The 20,165-nt window shown below is 42.2% G+C and overlaps 4 protein-coding genes and 1 long non-coding RNA gene across 5 annotated transcripts; all 5 read left to right on the top strand.

Moving 5' to 3' along the window:
- Positions 1-2,528: 2,528 nt before the first annotated feature.
- LOC122358610 (serine/threonine-protein kinase pim-2-like) lies at positions 2,529-4,705 on the top strand. Its single transcript, XM_043258493.1, has 5 exons — positions 2,529-2,759; positions 4,011-4,105; positions 4,206-4,256; positions 4,384-4,505; positions 4,552-4,705. The coding sequence occupies exons 1-5, from the start codon at positions 2,693-2,695 to the stop codon at positions 4,703-4,705; spliced, it is 489 nt and encodes a 162-aa protein (XP_043114428.1). The 5' UTR covers positions 2,529-2,692.
- Positions 4,706-8,008: 3,303 nt separating this feature from the next.
- On the top strand, positions 8,009-11,088 carry LOC122358609 (serine/threonine-protein kinase pim-1-like). The gene is made up of 6 exons (XM_043258492.1): positions 8,009-8,239; positions 9,520-9,614; positions 9,715-9,765; positions 9,894-10,272; positions 10,376-10,544; positions 10,980-11,088. Exons 1-6 carry the CDS (start codon positions 8,173-8,175, stop codon positions 11,086-11,088), a joined length of 870 nt encoding a protein of 289 aa, XP_043114427.1. The 5' UTR covers positions 8,009-8,172.
- Positions 11,089-11,893: 805 nt separating this feature from the next.
- Positions 11,894-13,976, top strand: LOC122358608 (serine/threonine-protein kinase pim-2-like). Its single transcript, XM_043258490.1, has 5 exons — positions 11,894-12,061; positions 13,333-13,427; positions 13,529-13,579; positions 13,708-13,849; positions 13,963-13,976. The coding sequence occupies exons 1-5, from the start codon at positions 11,995-11,997 to the stop codon at positions 13,974-13,976; spliced, it is 369 nt and encodes a 122-aa protein (XP_043114425.1). The 5' UTR covers positions 11,894-11,994.
- A 32-nt stretch (positions 13,977-14,008) lies between these two features.
- LOC122358386 lies at positions 14,009-14,773 on the top strand. The gene is made up of 4 exons (XR_006252600.1): positions 14,009-14,084; positions 14,188-14,364; positions 14,499-14,587; positions 14,687-14,773. It is a non-coding gene; the product is annotated as an uncharacterized LOC122358386 (long non-coding RNA).
- Positions 14,774-17,296: 2,523 nt separating this feature from the next.
- On the top strand, positions 17,297-19,509 carry LOC122358607 (serine/threonine-protein kinase pim-1-like). The gene is made up of 4 exons (XM_043258489.1): positions 17,297-17,563; positions 18,811-18,905; positions 19,006-19,056; positions 19,186-19,509. Exons 1-4 carry the CDS (start codon positions 17,497-17,499, stop codon positions 19,507-19,509), a joined length of 537 nt encoding a protein of 178 aa, XP_043114424.1. The 5' UTR covers positions 17,297-17,496.
- The last annotated feature ends 656 nt before the right edge of the window (positions 19,510-20,165 follow it).

The raw sequence follows: 20,165 nt of genomic DNA, 5'->3' as shown, positions 1-20,165 counted from the left end.
GCAAGCCCTGTGCAGCGTCTTGCGCTTGGCTTGAGGAAGCAGTATTAGCGTCTGGCGGTACTGCTTCGAGGGATGTGTACATATTGTATATATGTACATACTTCTTTTAGTTGCTCCTTTTGTTTGTCCCATCATTAAAGCTCAAGGTTGAAACACCAAAAATCGTCTGTCCCCTGCTTCCTGCCTCAGTCTACAAGCTCTAAATCTGAAATAAAGAACAACATTTTAAATGTATGTTTTAATTTAACTGATGTTCCAAAGCATTTCACAAATGGGAAACACGACACAACATTTCATATGCACGTCCCAACAATACTCACAGAACCATAACGCATGCCTGCTTAGCATTTTATCACGCTTTCATCTCGTTGGAACATTTTCCTTTGTTTCTCACCTATTTTAAATCTGTTTTAAAAATCCAACTGGTCGCATTTTGTCTGATCTTTTGACTGGTCGCATACTTTTGCAGTCACCTTTGGTAAAACTCAACCGGAAGAAAACAAGTTTCACTGGAAGAATGGGAGAAGACTCAAACATTCATTATAAAGAAATATACATAGACTACTGTTTAACTGATTAAATGAGGATAATGAATTCTACATTTTGAATTCTAATCTGAATTCTGTTTTGATATGATACCAAATGAATATAACTGTTGATACAATTCATAATTTATAAGTAATTTATATATTCCTCAAGTAAAAGTCTTAAAGTAGGTGACATTTATTGTACTTAAGTATGAAATGTAGTTTTAAACTCGTAAACGTACAAAAGCAGTGACCAACAATACTGACAAGAATGGGAGTAGACTCAAACATTCTAATCTGAATTCTGTTTTTATATGTTAACTTCACTCATCTGTTCATTTACATCAATGTAATTAGAAACAATATTAGCTAACATTTTTATTATGTTGGTTGAACGTAATGCATTTATGGCAGATTGCACGATTTTAAGCCTGAAACTGAATTAAACCGCAAAGGAACTTTTCTGTCCATTTGCATCAGTGTGATTAGAAATCATTTTAGCCAACTGTTTTATGATGTCGACTCATACGGATGAATTTATGACAGAATCCACGATTCAGCTGAATTAAACATCAAACGAACAGGTATGTGTCCAAGTTTGCACGCTTGTTAGTTTAATCAAGATTTAACCCACTGTACTCCTATCTATCTTTGCACGCTGTGTTTGGTGTTTGGTTGCTAGAATGGTATAGATGTATGGCTAATAATTTCTACAGTTGAATTTGCACGGATAACAACTGTCGCCTTAATTTCAAAATTCTTCTCAAAGCTAGATGAACACACTCCAAGTCTTCTAAGGATATTTGCCAACAGAGGTGGAGCTCGGGGACTTCTTGTGCCACTTACAGAAGTATGATAACTACGGAAATTGTTTTTCTAGATAAATTAATGATTTGTTTCTCAATTATGTCTTATGTGACTTGAAAATGTATTAGTTTATTGGTACATGTTAATTTTAGCATCTCGCTCTTGTTGGTACATGCTAATTTTCTTTATTGTCCCTAGTGTGCCTGCATTAAGGTTAAGAGGAGAGTGTCCTCAAAGCCCTGTTTGTCTACCTAAATGAGGATCCTGACAATCTCATCAAGGTGTACATGGTATGATTGCCTAAATATTTTTTTGTGTATAACAATAAATGTACTTTGTTCCGTTTATAGGATGTCGATTTTTTCCAACGATGAAACTGCAATCAAAGAGATGGTGATGGGCGTTTTCTTGTCATCAGATGTGAAGGATGTGAAGATGAACCTGCGGAAGTTGGAGTAGTTCTTGAAGGAGTTACAGCACTAGAAGGGCTTGGTAATGTAACTTATGGCGTTGCATTGCTGATTGGGCTAATATATGCCCTCAATCCAAGTAATCCGAAGGAGCTTGATACACCTTTGAACTCCTGCAAAAAGTGTTCCTGGAGCTTGATGGACACAAACTCTCCACCAAAGTTCAAGCGCTCAAGACCAAGCTTTTACACCCTGAAACTATAACTAACTGTTTTTGTGTCAAATAATCAAAGCAGGTTCATGTTTCATGTTCACACATTTTAATGCCTTTATTTGTCCTTAATGCAGTCATGTCATGTGAACATGTTTCTGTACACATTTGTGTTTTATATAAATAAGGTCAAAAATTCAGGCTTAATGTTTTTAAGTGTTTTCCTCCACAGCCTGGATGAGTTTATCTTTGTGCTGATAAATAGGCAGCTTTCTGGATTCGCGTTTCTCGGTTTCTCCGCTCTTCTCTGATTTTGGCATGTCTACGATCGTTTGTGTGCCGTTTAATTTCGCTTAACTTTTTATTATTTCACCTCTTGCGATTACTAAAAGACCAGCAGAACATGAATAAGTCGCAATCGCGCAAAATGCCTAATTTCACCTTGTTTTGAAGTTGCCGGCCGGCTTTACGTTAACTTTACGACGCATCTTTTACTCGCAGCTCGCGAAAGCTCTTTAGCGCCGCCTTCAGCACAGGATGAAATAACAAGTATAGAAAAATAAGAAGTTCACCGCGGGTTTTCAATGCTCTGCGCTCTAGCGGCTGCAAAACAAAATGTGTATGCCTTGTCATATTTACGGTTGCAGTAATCTTAGTCCTTGGTGTGTTGTTTTGACCTCATTATTGGACTGTGTTTGGAAGGACATAAACGTAAATGTCATTCTCACTTTTATAGTATGTCTTACACTGCGCCTTCTACAATTTGGATGCTTACGCCACATGTAGGAATCCCGTCTGCGTTAGGTAAGTTACCAAAATAAAACCCATATGCTTTCATTAGTTTAGCAAATATATTTACTTAATTTAGAAAAAATGAACAACTGCTATGCTTAATAAAATAAAAAAAAAATTTGTTTTAAATGCTTTAGACCTACACATACATTATATACACTTTTATATAAAAAAATAATAGTGTCATACGTTTTCATTTTTTTATTATTTGTTTTAAATTCTATCGATTGGATCATGGGACCAATCCGGTATAAAGTTCTGAGGCGCGCAAAGCCTTATGACGCCATAGAGCGCGTTCGAATAGAACTCGCGGGGTATATAAAGCGCGAGACGTTTTTAGAATCTTCGTGGGTTTGTTGTAGTGGTCTGAGTTTTCAGAGCGATGGGACAGAAAGCGTCAAGAGTGAGTCCGATGACCGATGGCGAGGTGTACGATCACCATCCTAGTACACCCCAAAACCCAGCACCAACAGGGCGGTTCAACATCTTCATCCCTGCGATGAGACCCTGTTGGTGCTGGAGGAGGAGGAGGAGGAGGAGAGTGGAGGATGGAGGAGGAGAGTGGAGGGTGGAGGAGGAGGAGGAGTAGTAGGAGGGTGGACGAGGAGTAGTGGAGGGTGGCCGAGGAGGAGGAGGAGAAGTAGTAGTAGTGGAGGATGGAGGAGGAGGAGAGTAGTAGTAGTAGTGGAGGATGGAGGAGGAGCAGTGGAGGGGTGGAGGAGGAGGAGTAGTAGTGGAGGGTGGACGAGGAGAGTGGAGGGTGGACGAGGAGGAGGAGGAGAAGTAGTAGTAGTGGAGGATGGAGGAGGAGGAGAAGTAGTAGTAGTGGAGGATGGAGAAGGAGAGTGGAGGTGGGAGGAGGAGGAGTGGAGGAGGAGAAGGAGTAGTGGAGGAGGAGAAGGAGAGGAAAAAGCAGAGAGAGTGAAGGAGAAAAGAAAGAGTAGAAAGTGGTGGAGGAAGCTTCGCATTCTTTCTTTAGAGCTGCTAAAAAGAGCCTCCAGAGAGCAGCTCAGGTCAGGGAGAGAAGGAGCAGCAGCAGGATGAGGTGCCATTTGAAGGAAGAAGTAGCGATGGTACCTGACACATCTATGCTACCACAACACCTTTTTTAAGTTCTACTTTGACCATGTTAAACTATCAGTACCCTCACGCACAGTATCTAAAATTCACAACAGTATACATACAGGCATGTTTCCCACGGCAGCATCTCACATCACGGAGCACTGATCTCAGTTGAAATATTCTTATTTTATTTTTTAACAGACTACATCTTCAGCCGTTACACTGTGGGAGATCAGCTGGGCAAAGGTGGATTTGGGGTGGTGTATGAAGGAACGCGTCTGGAGGATAATATTAAAGTAAGTCACAATATGTAACACGTTGCCAGGCGGCAAAGGTTTTATCATTTAAACACCTCTTCGTGTATCTTAAATAATAAATATTGTTTTTGTTCAACAGGTGGCTTTGAAATACGTCACAAAGACGGAGCAAATGGAATGTGTATTCCTTGTAAGTACACTGAACCATAAAATGTAATATTATTTTTTAATTGAAATATTAATATTAATCACAAACCCATTCAAGACTCGAGTAACCACTCTCATGTAATGATCGTAAAAACTCAATTCTTCTCTAGCCTGATCATGCAGAGCCTCTTCCAAAAGAGATCGCCTCACCATCATGGCGAATAAAGGTCGAAGAGTGCCAGAGATCATCCGGCTGCTGGAGTGGAGGGACCACCCTGACCACTTCGTCATGGTCCTGGAACGTCCCTCTCCTGTGAGAATCTGGTGGAGTTCCTCAGGCGCCACGGTGGAAGCCTGGACGAGGAGAAAGCGCGGCAGATCATGTGGCAGGCGACTAACGCCGCACACATGTGCTGCCTCCGAAAGGTGTTCCACCGTGACGTCAAACTGGAGAACCTTCTCATCAACAGGAGACATCCGAAGTCAGGCTGATCGACTTCGGATGCGGGGACGTTCTGGGGAGTTCACCGTTCAGGACATACCATGGTATGTATGATATGATATAGTTCATTTCTTCCTAGTAGATGCAGAACAATCGCGCTGCGGTAACATAAAACTTACACGTCACTCAAAGTCCACTCTGCTCCAGGCACGGTGGAGTACTCTCCTCCTGAGTACCACCGCAGTGGAGAGTACAACGGCTGGCGGCGACGGTCTGGTCACTAGGGATCGTAATGTTCACATTGTTGTGTGGACATTTCCCTAGTGACCATGACCTGTTCCTGCTGCAGCACAAGAAGTGGTCCAAAGCCGGCCTGTCGCGGGGTGAGATCTTTAATCTTTTCAATGAACAACTCAGAGTCATCCAAAACATCTTAGAGCTTGGATTAAAATAACATGCTCGAGTAGAGCAGCTGTGACGTGTAAGGTAATAAAATAACGCACTTCCTGTCTTCCAGAGTGCTGTGACCTCCTCGGGGTTCTCCTCCACGAGAAGCCAGTCCGGCGACTTGGTCTGGGGCAAATCAGGTCCCACAACTGGTTCACGGTACGAATTGTTTAGATCAGCTTAAAAGAATGAATAGCTCGTGGGAAGGAACCAAAATGTCTCAAATGTGTCCGACGTTCTTTTTCTGTTTTGTTTCAGGTCATCTTGTAGGACCACTCCAGTCTGCGTCTCTCTTGCAGCTTTGCGTCTTGCGGGCTGCAGCGGGAAGCGCTTCCATCCCTCCTCTCGCCTTTGCGTCTTGCGGGCGAGCAAGCCCTGTGCAGCGTCTTGCGCCTTGGCTTGAGGAAGCAGTATTAGCGTCTGGCGGTACTGCTTCCGGAGGGATGTGTACATATTGTATATATGTACATACTTCTTTTGGTTGCTCCTTTTTGTTTGTCCCATCATTAAAGCTCAAGGTTGAAACACCAAAAATCGTCTGTCCCCTGCTTCCTGCCTCAGTCTACAAGCTCTAAATCTGAAATAAAGAACAACATTTTAAATGTATGTTTTAATTTAACTGATGTTCCAAAGCATTTCACAAATGGGAAACACGACACAACATTTCATATGCACGTCCCAACAATACTCACAGAACCATAACGCATGCCTGCTTAGCATTTTATCACGCTTTCATCTCGTTGGAACATTTTCCTTTGTTTCTCACCTATTTTAAATCTGTTTTAAAAAATCCAACTGGTCGTATTTTGTCTGATCTTTTGACTGGTCGCATACTTTTGCAGTCACCTTTGGTAAAACTCCAACGGGAAGAAAACAAGTTTCACTGGAAGAATGGGAGAAGACTCAAACATTCATTATAAAGAAATATACATAGACTACTGTTTAACTGATTAAATGAGGATAATGAATTCTACATTTTGAATTCTAATCTGAATTCTGTTTTTATATGATACCAAATGAATATAACTGTTGATACAATTCATAATTTATAAGTAATTTATATATTCCTCAAGTAAAAGTCTTAAAGTAGGTGACATTTATTGTACTTAAGTATGAAATGTAGTTTTAAACTAAAACGCATACAAAAGCAGTGACCAACAATACTGACAAGAATGGGAGTAGACTCAAACATTCTAATCTGAATTCTGTTTTTATATGTTAACTTCACTCATCTGTTCATTTACATCAATGTAATTAGAAACAATATTAGCTAACATTTTTATTATGTTGGTTGAACGTAATGCATTTATGGCAGATTGCACGATTTTAAGCCTGAAACTGAATTAAACCGCAAAGGAACTTTTCTGTCCATTTGCATCAGTGTGATTAGAAATCATTTTAGCCAACTGTTTTATGATGTCGACTCATACGGATGAATTTATGACAGAATCCACGATTCAGCTGAATTAAACATCAAACGAACAGGTATGTGTCCAAGTTTGCACGCTTGTTAGTTTAATCAAGATTTAACCCACTGTACTCCTATCTATCTTTGCACGCTGTGTTTGGTGTTTGGTTGCTAGAATGGTATAGATGTATGGCTAATAATTTCTACAGTTGAATTTGCACGGATAACAACTGTCGCCTTAATTTCAAAATTCTTCTCAAAGCTAGATGAACACACTCCAAGTCTTCTAAGGATATTTGCCAACAGAGGTGGAGCTCGGGGACTTCTTGTGCCACTTACAGAAGTATGATAACTACGGAAATTGTTTTTCTAGATAAATTAATGATTTGTTTCTCAATTATGTCTTGCGTGACTTGAAAATGTATTAGTTTATTGGTACATGTTAATTTTAGCATCTCGCTCTTATTGGTACATGCTAATTTTCTTTATTGTCCCTAGTGTGCCTGCATTAAGGTTAAGAGGGAGAGTGTCCTCAAAGCCCTGTTTGTCTACCTAAATGAGGATCCTGACAATCTCATCAAGGTGTACATGGTATGATTGCCTAAATATTTTTTGTGTATAACAATAAATGTACTTTGTTCCGTTTATAGGATGTCGATTTTTTCCAACGATGAAACTGCAATCAAAGAGATGGTGATGGGCGTTTTTTTGTCATCAGATGTGAAGGATGTGAAGATGAACCTGCGGAAGTTGGAGTAGCTCTTGAAGGAGTTACAGCACTAGAAGGGCTTGGTAATGTAACTTATGGCGTTGCATTGCTGATTGGGCTAATATATGCCCTCAATCCAAGTAATCCGAAGGAGCTTCGATACACCTTTGAACTCCTGCAAAAAGTGTTCCTGGAGCTTGATGGACACAAACTCTCCACCAAAGTTCAAGCGCTCAAGACCAAGCTTTTTACACCCTGAAACTATAACTAACTGTTTTTGTGTCAAATAATCAAAGCAGGTTCATGTTTCATGTTCACACATTTTAATGCCTTTATTTGTCCTTAATGCAGTCATGTCATGTGAACATGTTTCTGTACACATTTGTGTTTTATATAAATAAGGTCAAAAATTCAGGCTTAATGTTTTTAAGTGTTTTCCTCCACAGCCTGGATGAGTTTATCTTTGTGCTGATAAATAGGCAGCTTTCTGGATTCGCGTTTCTCGGTTTCTCCGCTCTTCTCTGATTTTGGCATGTCTACGATCGTTTGTGTGCCGTTTAATTTCGCTTAACTTTTTATTATTTCACCTCTTGCGATTACTAAAAGACCAGCAGAACATGAATAAGTCGCAATCGCGCAAAATGCCTAATTTCACCTTGTTTTGAAGTTGCCGGCCGGCTTTACGTTAACTTTACGACGCATCTTTTTTACTCGCAGCTCGCGGAAGCTCTTTAGCGCCGCCTTCAGCACAGGATGAAATAACAAGTATAGAAAAATAAGAAGTTCACCGCGGGTTTTCAATGCTCTGCGCTCTAGCGGCTGCAAAACAAAATGTGTATGCCTTGTCATATTTACGGTTGCAGTAATCTTAGTCCTTGGTGTGTTGTTTTGACCTCATTATTGGACTGTGTTTGGAAGGACATAAACGTAAATGTCATTCTCACTTTTATAGTATGTCTTACACTGCGCCTTCTACAATTTGGATGCTTACGCCACATGTAGGAATCCCGTCTGCGTTAGGTAAGTTACCAAAATAAAACCCATATGCTTTCATTAGTTTAGCAAATATATTTACTTAATTTAGAAAAAAAATGAACAACTGCTATGCTTAATAAAATAAAATAAAAAAATTTGTTTTAAATGCTTTAGACCTACACATACATTATATACACTTTTATATAAAAAAAATAATAGTGTCATACGTTTTCATTTTTTTATTATTTGTTTTAAATTCTATCGATTGGATCATGGGACCAATCCGGTATAAAGTTCTGAGGCGCGCAAAGCCTTATGACGCCATAGAGCGCGTTCGAATAGAACTCGCGGGGTATATAAAGCGCGAGACGTTTTTAGAATCTTCGTGGGTTTGTTGTAGTGGTCTGAGTTTTCAGAGCGATGGGACAGAAAGCGTCAAGAGTGAGTCCGATGACCGATGGCGAGGTGTACGATCACCATCCTAGTACACCCCCAAAACCCAGCACCAACAGGGCGGTTCAACATCTTCATCCCTGCGATGAGACCCCTGTTGGTGCTGGAGGAGGAGGAGGAGGAGGAGTAGTGGAGGATGGAGGAGGAGTAGTGGAGGGTGGTGGAGGAGGAGGAGGAGTAGTAGTGGAGGGTGGACGAGGAGTAGTGGAGGGTGGCCGAGGAGGAGGAGGAGAAGTAGTAGTAGTGGAGGATGGAGGAGGAGGAGAAGTAGTAGTAGTAGTGGAGGATGGAGGAGGAGCAGTGGAGGGTGGAGGAGGAGGAGGAGTAGTAGTGGAGGGTGGACGAGGAGTAGTGGAGGGTGGACGAGGAGGAGGAGGAGAAGTAGTAGTAGTGGAGGATGGAGGAGGAGGAGAAGTAGTAGTAGTGGAGGATGGAGAAGGAGTAGTGGAGGGTGGAGGAGGAGGAGGAGGAGGAGTGGAGGGAGGAGAAGGAGTAGTGGAGGAGGAGAAGGAGAGGAAAAAAGCAGAGAGAGTGAAGGAGAAAAGAAAGAGTAGAAAGTGGTGGAGGAAGCTTCGCTCTTTCTTTAGAGCTGCTAAAAAAGAGCCTCCAGAGAGCAGCTCAGGTCAGGGAGAGAAGGAGCAGCAGCAGGATGAGGTGCCATTTGAAGGAAGAAGTAGCGATGGTACCTGACACATCTATGCTACCACAACACCTTTTTTAAGTTCTACTTTGACCATGTTAAACTATCAGTACCCTCACGCACAGTATCTAAAATTCACAACAGTATACATACAGGCATGTTTCCCACGGCAGCATCTCACATCACAGAGCACTGATCTCAGTTGAAATATTCTTATTTTATTTTTTAACAGACTACATCTTCAGCCGTTACACTGTGGGAGATCAGCTGGGCAAAGGTGGATTTGGGGTGGTGTATGAAGGAACGCGTCTGGAGGATAATATTAAAGTAAGTCACAATATGTAACACGTTGCCAGGCGGCAAAGGTTTTATCATTTAAACACCTCTTCGTGTATCTTAAATAATAAATATTGTTTTTGTTCAACAGGTGGCTTTGAAATACGTCACAAAGACGGAGCAAATGGAATGTGTATTCCTTGTAAGTACACTGAACCATAAAAATGTAATATTATTTTTTAATTGAAATATTAATATTAATCACAAACCCATTCAAGACTCGAGTAACCACTCTCATGTAATGATCGTAAAAACTCAATTCTTCTCTAGCCTGATCATGCAGAGCCTCTTCCAAAAGAGATCGCCCTCACCATCATGGCGAATAAAGGTCGAAGAGTGCCAGAGATCATCCGGCTGCTGGAGTGGAGGGACCACCCTGACCACTTCGTCATGGTCCTGGAACGTCCCTCTCCCTGTGAGAATCTGGTGGAGTTCCTCAGGCGTCACGGTGGAAGCCTGGACGAGGAGAAAGCGCGGCAGATCATGTGGCAGGCGACTAACGCCGCACACATGTGCTGCCTCCGAAAGGTGTTCCACCGTGACGTCAAACTGGAGAACCTTCTCATCAACAGGGAGACATCCGAAGTCAGGCTGATCGACTTCGGATGCGGGGACGTTCTGGGGAGTTCACCGTTCAGGACATACCATGGTATGTATGATATGATATAGTTCATTTCTTCCTAGTAGATGCAGAACAATCGCGCTGCGGTAACATAAAACTTACACGTCACTCAAAGTCCACTCTGCTCCAGGCACGGTGGAGTACTCTCCTCCTGAGTACCACCGCAGTGGAGAGTACAACGGCTGGCGGCGCGACGGTCTGGTCACTAGGGATCGTAATGTTCACATTGTTGTGTGGACATTTCCTAGTGACCATGACCTGTTCCTGCTGCAGCACAAGAAGTGGTCCAAAGCCGGCCTGTCGCGGGGTGACAACTGTCGCCTTAATTTCAAAATTCTTCTCAAAGCTAGATGAACACACTCCAAGTCTTCTAAGGATATTTGCCAACAGAGGTGGAGCTCGGGGACTTCTTGTGCCACTTACAGAAGTATGATAACTACGGAAATTGTTTTTCTAGATAAATTAATGATTTGTTTCTCAATTATGTCTTATGTGACTTGAAAATGTATTAGTTTATTGGTACATGTTAATTTTAGCATCTCGCTCTTGTTGGTACATGCTAATTTTCTTTATTGTCCCTAGTGTGCCTGCATTAAGGTTAAGAGGAGAGTGTCCTCAAAGCCCTGTTTGTCTACCTAAATGAGGATCCTGACAATCTCATCAAGGTGTACATGGTATGATTGCCTAAATATTTTTTTGTGTATAACAATAAATGTACTTTGTTCCGTTTATAGGATGTCGATTTTTTCCAACGATGAAACTGCAATCAAAGAGATGGTGATGGGCGTTTTCTTGTCATCAGATGTGAAGGATGTGAAGATGAACCTGCGGAAGTTGGAGTAGTTCTTGAAGGAGTTACAGCACTAGAAGGGCTTGGTAATGTAACTTATGGCGTTGCATTGCTGATTGGGCTAATATATGCCCTCAATCCAAGTAATCCGAAGGAGCTTGATACACCTTTGAACTCCTGCAAAAAGTGTTCCTGGAGCTTGATGGACACAAACTCTCCACCAAAGTTCAAGCGCTCAAGACCAAGCTTTTACACCCTGAAACTATAACTAACTGTTTTTGTGTCAAATAATCAAAGCAGGTTCATGTTTCATGTTCACACATTTTAATGCCTTTATTTGTCCTTAATGCAGTCATGTCATGTGAACATGTTTCTGTACACATTTGTGTTTTATATAAATAAGGTCAAAAATTCAGGCTTAATGTTTTTAAGTGTTTTCCTCCACAGCCTGGATGAGTTTATCTTTGTGCTGATAAATAGGCAGCTTTCTGGATTCGCGTTTCTCGGTTTCTCCGCTCTTCTCTGATTTTGGCATGTCTACGATCGTTTGTGTGCCGTTTAATTTCGCTTAACTTTTTATTATTTCACCTCTTGCGATTACTAAAAGACCAGCAGAACATGAATAAGTCGCAATCGCGCAAAATGCCTAATTTCACCTTGTTTTGAAGTTGCCGGCCGGCTTTACGTTAACTTTACGACGCATCTTTTTACTCGCAGCTCGCGGAAGCTCTTTAGCGCCGCCTTCAGCACAGGATGAAATAACAAGTATAGAAAAATAAGAAATAAGAAGTTCACCGCGGGTTTTCAATGCTCTGCGCTCTAGCGGCTGCAAAAAAAATGTGTATGCCTTGTCATATTTACGGTTGCAGTAATCTTAGTCCTTGGTGTGTTGTTTTGACCTCATTATTGGACTGTGTTTGGAAGGACATAAACGTAAATGTCATTCTCACTTTTATAGTATGTCTTACACTGCGCCTTCTACAATTTGGATGCTTACGCCACATGTAGGAATCCCGTCTGCGTTAGGTAAGTTACCAAAATAAAACCCATATGCTTTCATTAGTTTAGCAAATATATTTACTTAATTTAGAAAAAAAATGAACAACTGCTATGCTTAATAAAATAAAAAAAAAAATTTGTTTTAAATGCTTTAGACCTACACATACATTATATACACTTTTATATAAAAAAATAATAGTGTCATACGTTTTCATTTTTTTATTATTTGTTTTTAAATTCTATCGATTGGATCATGGGACCAATCCGGTATAAAGTTCTGAGGCGCGCAAAGCCTTATGACGCCATAGAGCGCGTTCGAATAGAACTCGCGGGGTATATAAAGCGCGAGACGTTTTTAGAATCTTCGTGGGTTTGTTGTAGTGGTCTGAGTTTTCAGAGCGATGGGACAGAAAGCGTCAAGAGTGAGTCCGATGACCGATGGCGAGGTGTACGATCACCATCCTAGTACACCCCCAAAACCCAGCACCAACAGGGCGGTTCAACATCTTCATCCCTGCGATGAGACCCCTGTTGGTGCTGGAGGAGGAGGAGGAGGAGGAGGAGTAGTGGAGGATGGAGGAGGAGTAGTGGAGGGTGGAGGAGGAGGAGGAGTAGTAGTGGAGGGTGGACGAGGAGAGTGGAGGGTGGCCGAGGAGGAGGAGGAGTAGTAGTAGTGGAGGATGGAGGAGGAGGAGAAGTAGTAGTAGTAGTGGAGGATGGAGGAGGAGCAGTGGAGGGTGGAGGAGGAGGAGTAGTAGTGGAGGGTGGACGAGGAGTAGTGGAGGGTGAGGAGGAGGAGGAGAAGTAGTAGTAGTGGAGGATGGAGGAGGAGGAGAAGTAGTAGTAGTGGAGGATGGAGAAGGAGTAGTGGAGGTGGAGGAGGAGGAGGAGGAGGAGGAGTGGAGGAGGAGAAGGAGTAGTGGAGGAGGAGAAGAAGGAGAGAAAAAAAAAGCAGAGAGTGAAGGAGAAAAGAAAGAGTAGAAAGTGGTGGAGGAAGCTTCGCTCTTTCTTTAGAGCTGCTAAAAAAGAGCCTCCAGAGAGCAGCTCAGGTCAGGGAGAGAAGGAGCAGCAGCAGGATGAGGTGCCATTTGAAGGAAGAAGTAGCGATGGTACCTGACACATCTATGCTACCACAACACCTTTTTTAAGTTCTACTTTGACCATGTTAAACTATCAGTACCCTCACGCACAGTATCTAAAATTCACAACAGTATACATACAGGCATGTTTCCCACGGCAGCATCTCACATCACAGAGCACTGATCTCAGTTGAAATATTCTTATTTTATTTTTAACAGACTACATCTTCAGCCGTTACACTGTGGGAGATCAGCTGGGCAAAGGTGGATTTGGGGTGGTGTATGAAGGAACGCGTCTGGAGGATAATATTAAAGTAAGTCACAATATGTAACACGTTGCCAGGCGGCAAAGGTTTTATCATTTAAACACCTCTTCGTGTATCTTAAATAATAAATATTGTTTTTTGTTCAACAGGTGGCTTTGAAATACGTCACAAAGACGGAGCAAATGGAATGTGTATTCCTTGTAAGTACACTGAACCATAAAAATGTAATATTATTTTTTAATTGAAATATTAATATTAATCACAAACCCATTCAAGACTCGAGTAACCACTCTCATGTAATGATCGTAAAAACTCAATTCTTCTCTAGCCTGATCATGCAGAGCCTCTTCCAAAAGAGATCGCCCTCACCATCATGGCGAATAAAGGTCGAAGAGTGCCAGAGATCATCCGGCTGCTGGAGTGGAGGGACCACCTGACCACTTCGTCATGGTCCTGGAACGTCCTCTCCTGTGAGAATCTGGTGGAGTTCCTCAGGCGTCACGGTGGAAGCCTGGACGAGGAGAAAGCGCGGCAGATCATGTGGCAGGCGACTAACGCCGCACACATGTGCTGCCTCCGAAAGGTGTTCCACCGTGACGTCAAACTGGAGAGAACCTTCTCATCAACAGGAGACATCCGAAGTCAGGCTGATCGACTTCGGATGCGGGGACGTTCTGGGGAGTTCACCGTTCAGGACATACCATGGTATGTATGATATGATATAGTTCATTTCTTCCTAGTAGATGCAGAACAATCGCGCTGCGGTAACATAAAACTTACACGTCACTCAAAGTCCACTCTGCTCCAGGCACGGTGGAGTACTCTCCTCCTGAGTACCACCGCAGTGGAGAGTACAACGGCTGGCCGGCGACGGTCTGGTCACTAGGGATCGTAATGTTCACATTGTTGTGTGGACATTTCCCTAGTGACCATGACCTGTTCCTGCTGCAGCACAAGAAGTGGTCCAAAGCCGGCCTGTCGCGGGGTGAGATCTTTAATCTTTTCAATGAACAACTCAGAGTCATCCAAAACATCTTAGAGCTTGGATTAAAATAACATGCTCGAGTAGAGCAGCTGTGACGTGTAAGGTAATAAAATAACGCACTTCCTGTCTTCCAGAGTGCTGTGACCTCCTCGGGGTTCTCCTCCACGAGAAGCCAGTCCGGCGACTTGGTCTGGGGCAAATCAGGTCCCACAACTGGTTCACGGTACGAATTGTTTAGATCAGCTTAAAAGAATGAATAGCTCGTGGGAAGGAACCAAAATGTCTCAAATGTGTCCGACGTTCTTTTTCTGTTTTGTTTCAGGTCATCTTGTAGGACCACTCCAGTCTGCGTCTCTCTTGCAGCTTTGCGTCTTGCGGGCTGCAGCGGGAAGCGCTTCCATCCCTCCTCTCGCTTTGCGTCTTGCGGGCGAGCAAGCCCTGTGCAGCGTCTTGCGCCTTGGCTTGAGGAAGCAGTATTAGCGTCTGGCGGTACTGCTTCCGAGGGATGTGTACATATTGTATATATGTACATACTTCTTTTAGTTGCTCCTTTTGTTTGTCCCATCATTAAAGCTCAAGGTTGAAACACCAAAAATCGTCTGTCCCCTGCTTCCTGCCTCAGTCTACAAGCTCTAAATCTGAAATAAAGAACAACATTTTAAATGTATGTTTTAATTTAACTGATGTTCCAAAGCATTTCACAAATGGGAAACACGACACAACATTTCATATGCACGTCCCAACAATACTCACAGAACCATAACGCATGCCTGCTTAGCATTTTATCACGCTTTCATCTCGTTGGAACATTTTCCTTTGTTTCTCACCTATTTTAAATCTGTTTTAAAAATCCAACTGGTCGCATTTTGTCTGATCTTTTGACTGGTCGCATACTTTTGCAGTCACCTTTGGTAAAACTCAACCGGAAGAAAACAAGTTTCACTGGAAGAATGGGAGAAGACTCAAACATTCATTATAAAGAAATATACATAGACTACTGTTTAACTGATTAAATGAGGATAATGAATTCTACATTTTGAATTCTAATCTGAATTCTGTTTTTATATGATACCAAATGAATATAACTGTTGATGCAATTCATAATTTATAAGTAATTTATATATTCCTCAAGTAAAAGTCTTAAAGTAGGTGACATTTATTGTACTTAAGTATGAAATGTAGTTTTAAACTAAAAGCGTACAAAAGCAGTGACCAACAATACTGACAAGAATGGGAGTAGACTCAAACATTCTAATCTGAATTCTGTTTTTATATGTTAACTTCACTCATCTGTTCATTTACATCAATGTAATTAGAAACAATATTAGCTAACATTTTTATTATGTTGGTTGAACGTAATGCATTTATGGCAGATTGCACGATTTTAAGCCTGAAACTGAATTAAACCGCAAAGGAACTTTTCTGTCCATTTGCATCAGTGTGATTAGAAATCATTTTAGCCAACTGTTTTATGATGTCGACTCATACGGATGAATTTATGACAGAATCCACGATTCAGCTGAATTAAACATCAAACGAACAGGTATGTGTCCAAGTTTGCACGCTTGTTAGTTTAATCAAGATTTAACCCACTGTACTCCTATCTATCTTTGCACGCTGTGTTTGGTGTTTGGTTGCTAGAATGGTATAGATGTATGGCTAATAATTTCTACAGTTGAATTTGCACGGATAACAACTGTCGCCTTAATTTCAAAATTCTTCTCAAAGCTAGATGAACACACTCCAAGTCTTCTAAGGATATTTGCCAACAGAGGTGGAGCTCGGGGACTTCTTGTGCCACTTACAGAAGTATGATAACTACGGAAATTGTTTTTCTAGATAAATTAATGATTTGTTTCTCAATTATGTCTTGCGTGACTTGAAAATGTATTAGTTTATTGGTACATGTTAATTTTAGCATCTCACTCTTGTTGGTACATGCTAATTTTCTTTATTGTCCCTAGTGTGCCTGCATTAAGGTTAAGAGGAGAGTGTCCTCAAAGCCCTGTTTGTCTACCTAAATGAGGATCCTGACAATCTCATCAAGGTGTACATGGTATGATTGCCTAAATATTTTTTTGTGTATAACAATAAATGTACTTTGTTCCGTTTATAGGATGTCGATTTTTTCCAACGATGAAACTGCAATCAAAGAGATGGTGATGGGCGTTTTCTTGTCATCAGATGTGAAGGATGTGAAGATGAACCTGCGGAAGTTGGAGTAGTTCTTGAAGGAGTTACAGCACTAGAAGGGCTTGGTAATGTAACTTATGGCGTTGCATTGCTGATTGGGCTAATATATGCCCTCAATCCAAGTAATCCGAAGGAGCTTCGATACACCTTTGAACTCCTGCAAAAAGTGTTCCTGGAGCTTGATGGACACAAACTCTCCACCAAAGTTCAAGCGCTCAAGACCAAGCTTTTTACACCCTGAAACTATAACTAACTGTTTTTGTGTCAAATAATCAAAGCAGGTTCATGTTTCATGTTCACATTTTAATGCCTTTATTTGTCCTTAATGCAGTCATGTCATGTGAACATGTTTCTGTACACATTTGTGTTTTATATAAATAAGGTCAAAAATTCAGGCTTAATGTTTTTAAGTGTTTTCCTCCACAGCCTGGATGAGTTTATCTTTGTGCTGATAAATAGGCAGCTTTCTGGATTCGCGTTTCTCGGTTTCTCCGCTCTTCTCTGATTTTGGCATGTCTACGATCGTTTGTGTGCCGTTTAATTTCGCTTAACTTTTTATTATTTCACCTCTTGCGATTACTAAAAGACCAGCAGAACATGAATAAGTCGCAATCGCGCAAAATGCCTAATTTCACCTTGTTTTGAAGTTGCCGGCCGGCTTTACGTTAACTTTACGACGCATCTTTTTACTCGCAGCTCGCGGAAGCTCTTTAGCGCCGCCTTCAGCACAGGATGAAATAACAAGTATAGAAAAATAAGAAATAAGAAGTTCACCGCGGGTTTTCAATGCTCTGCGCTCTAGCGGCTGCAAAACAAAATGTGTATGCCTTGTCATATTTACGGTTGCAGTAATCTTAGTCCTTGGTGTGTTGTTTTGACCTCATTATTGGACTGTGTTTGGAAGGACATAAACGTAAATGTCATTCTCACTTTTATAGTATGTCTTACACTGCGCCTTCTACAATTTGGATGCTTACGCCACATGTAGGAATCCCGTCTGCGTTAGGTAAGTTACCAAAATAAAAACCATATGCTTTCATTAGTTTAGCAAATATATTTACTTAATTTAGAAAAAAATGAACAACTGCTATGCTTAATAAAATAAAAAAAAAAATTTGTTTTAAATGCTTTAGACCTACACATACATTATATACACTTTTATATAAAAAAATAATAGTGTCATACGTTTTCATTTTTTTATTATTTGTTTTTAAATTCTATCGATTGGATCATGGGACCAATCCGGTATAAAGTTCTGAGGCGCGCAAAGCCTTATGACGCCATAGAGCGCGTTCGAATAGAACTCGCGGGGTATATAAAGCGCGAGACGTTTTTAGAATCTTCGTGGGTTTGTTGTAGTGGTCTGAGTTTTCAGAGCGATGGGACAGAAAGCGTCAAGAGTGAGTCCGATGACCGATGGCGAGGTGTACGATCACCATCCTAGTACACCCCCAAAACCCAGCACCAACAGGGCGGTTCAACATCTTCATCCCTGCGATGAGACCCCTGTTGGTGCTGGAGGAGGAGGAGGAGGAGGAGTAGTGGAGGATGGAGGAGGAGTAGTGGAGGGTGGAGGAGGAGGAGGAGTAGTAGTGGAGGGTGGACGAGGAGTAGTGGAGGGTGGGAGGAGGAGGAGAGAAGAGTAGTAGTGGAGGATGGAGGAGGAGAGAAGTAGTAGTAGTAGTGGAGGATGGAGGGTGGAGGAGGAGGAGGAGTAGTAGTGGAGGGTGGACGAGAGTAGTGGAGGGTGGACGAGGAGGAGGAGGGAGTAGTAGTGGAGGATGGAGGAGGAGGAGAAGTAGTAGTAGTGGAGGAAGAAGGAGAGTGGAGTGGTGGAGGAGGAGGAGGAGGAGGAGTGGAGGGAGGAGAAGGAGTAGTGGAGGAGGAGAAGGAGAGGAAAAAAGCAGAGAGAGTGAAGGAGAAAAGAAAGAGTAGAAAGTGGTGGAGGAAGCTTCGCTCTTTCTTTAGAGCTGCTAAAAAAGAGCCTCCAGAGAGCAGCTCAGGTCAGGGAGAGAAGGAGCAGCAGCAGGATGAGGTGCCATTTGAAGGAAGAAGTAGCGATGGTACCTGACACATCTATGCTACCACAACACCTTTTTTAAGTTCTACTTTGACCATGTTAAACTATCAGTACCCTCACGCACAGTATCTAAAATTCACAACAGTATACATACAGGCATGTTTCCCACGGCAGCATCTCACATCACAGAGCACTGATCTCAGTTGAAATATTCTTATTTTATTTTTTAACAGACTACATCTTCAGCCGTTACACTGTGGGAGATCAGCTGGGCAAAGGTGGATTTGGGGTGGTGTATGAAGGAACGCGTCTGGAGGATAATATTAAAGTAAGTCACAATATGTAACACGTTGCCAGGCGGCAAAGGTTTTATCATTTAAACACCTCTTCGTGTATCTTAAATAATAAATATTGTTTTTGTTCAACAGGTGGCTTTGAAATACGTCACAAAGACGGAGCAAATGGAATGTGTATTCCTTGTAAGTACACTGAACCATAAAAATGTAATATTATTTTTTTAATTGAAATATTAATATTAATCACAAACCCATTCAAGACTCGAGTAACCACTCTCATGTAATGATCGTAAAAACTCAATTCTTCTCTAGCCTGATCATGCAGAGCCTCTTCCAAAAGAGATCGCCCTCACCATCATGGCGAATAAAGGTCGAAGAGTGCCAGAGATCATCCGGCTGCTGGAGTGGAGGGACCACCCTGACCACTTCGTCATGGTCCTGGAACGTCCCTCTCCCTGTGAGAATCTGGTGGAGTTCCTCAGGCGTCACGGTGGAAGCCTGGACGAGGAGAAAGCGCGGCAGATCATGTGGCAGGCGACTAACGCCGCACACATGTGCTGCCTCCGAAAGGTGTTCCACCGTGACGTCAAACTGGAGAACCTTCTCATCAACAGGAGACATCCGAAGTCAGGCTGATCGACTTCGGATGCGGGGACGTTCTGGGGAGTTCACCGTTCAGGACATACCATGGTATGTATGATATGATATAGTTCATTTCTTCCTAGTAGATGCAGAACAATCGCGCTGCGGTAACATAAAACTTACACGTCACTCAAAGTCCACTCTGCTCCAGGCACGGTGGAGTACTCTCCTCCTGAGTACCACCGCAGTGGAGAGTACAACGGCTGGCGGCGGCGGTCTGGTCACTAGGGATCGTAATGTTCACATTGTTGTGTGGACATTTCCCTAGTGACCATGACCTGTTCCTGCTGCAGCACAAGAAGTGGTCCAAAGCCGGCCTGTCGCGGGTGAGATCTTTAATCTTTTCAATGAACAACTCAGAGTCATCCAAAACATCTTAGAGCTTGGATTAAAATAACATGCTCGAGTAGAGCAGCTGTGACGTGTAAGGTAATAAAATAACGCACTTCCTGTCTTCCAGAGTGCTGTGACCTCCTCGGGGTTCTCCTCACGAGAAGCCAGTCCGGCGACTTGGTCTGGGGCAAATCAGGTCCCACAACTGGTTCACGGTACGAATTGTTTAGATCAGCTTAAAAGAATGAATAGCTCGTGGGAAGGAACCAAAATGTCTCAAATGTGTCCGACGTTCTTTTTCTGTTTTGTTTCAGGTC

This window comes from Puntigrus tetrazona, chromosome 15 (genome assembly GCF_018831695.1).
Source record: "Puntigrus tetrazona isolate hp1 chromosome 15, ASM1883169v1, whole genome shotgun sequence".
Classification (NCBI taxonomy): Eukaryota; Metazoa; Chordata; class Actinopteri; order Cypriniformes; family Cyprinidae; genus Puntigrus; species Puntigrus tetrazona.
Note: the sequence above shows the minus strand (reverse complement) of the source record. Positions and strands in the feature narration are given on the sequence as shown.

Coding starts and splice junctions, on each gene's coding strand:
- LOC122358610 (XM_043258493.1), top strand. CDS start 2,693: ATGTCTTACACTGCGCCTTCTACAATTTGGATGCTTACGCCACATGTA. Junction 2,760..4,010: donor AGGAATCCCGTCTGCGTTAG/GTAAGTTACCAA, acceptor ATTTTTTAACAG/ACTACATCTTCAGCCGTTAC. Junction 4,506..4,551: donor ACCCTGACCACTTCGTCATG/GTCCTGGAACGT, acceptor GGAGTTCCTCAG/GCGCCACGGTGGAAGCCTGG.
- LOC122358609 (XM_043258492.1), top strand. CDS start 8,173: ATGTCTTACACTGCGCCTTCTACAATTTGGATGCTTACGCCACATGTA. Junction 10,273..10,375: donor ACCGTTCAGGACATACCATG/GTATGTATGATA, acceptor ACTCTGCTCCAG/GCACGGTGGAGTACTCTCCT. Junction 10,545..10,979: donor AAGTGGTCCAAAGCCGGCCT/GTCGCGGGGTGA, acceptor TTCCGTTTATAG/GATGTCGATTTTTTCCAACG.
- LOC122358608 (XM_043258490.1), top strand. CDS start 11,995: ATGTCTTACACTGCGCCTTCTACAATTTGGATGCTTACGCCACATGTA. Junction 12,062..13,332: donor AGGAATCCCGTCTGCGTTAG/GTAAGTTACCAA, acceptor TATTTTTAACAG/ACTACATCTTCAGCCGTTAC. Junction 13,428..13,528: donor GTCTGGAGGATAATATTAAA/GTAAGTCACAAT, acceptor TTTGTTCAACAG/GTGGCTTTGAAATACGTCAC.
- LOC122358607 (XM_043258489.1), top strand. CDS start 17,497: ATGTCTTACACTGCGCCTTCTACAATTTGGATGCTTACGCCACATGTA. Junction 17,564..18,810: donor AGGAATCCCGTCTGCGTTAG/GTAAGTTACCAA, acceptor ATTTTTTAACAG/ACTACATCTTCAGCCGTTAC. Junction 19,057..19,185: donor AAATGGAATGTGTATTCCTT/GTAAGTACACTG, acceptor ATTCTTCTCTAG/CCTGATCATGCAGAGCCTCT.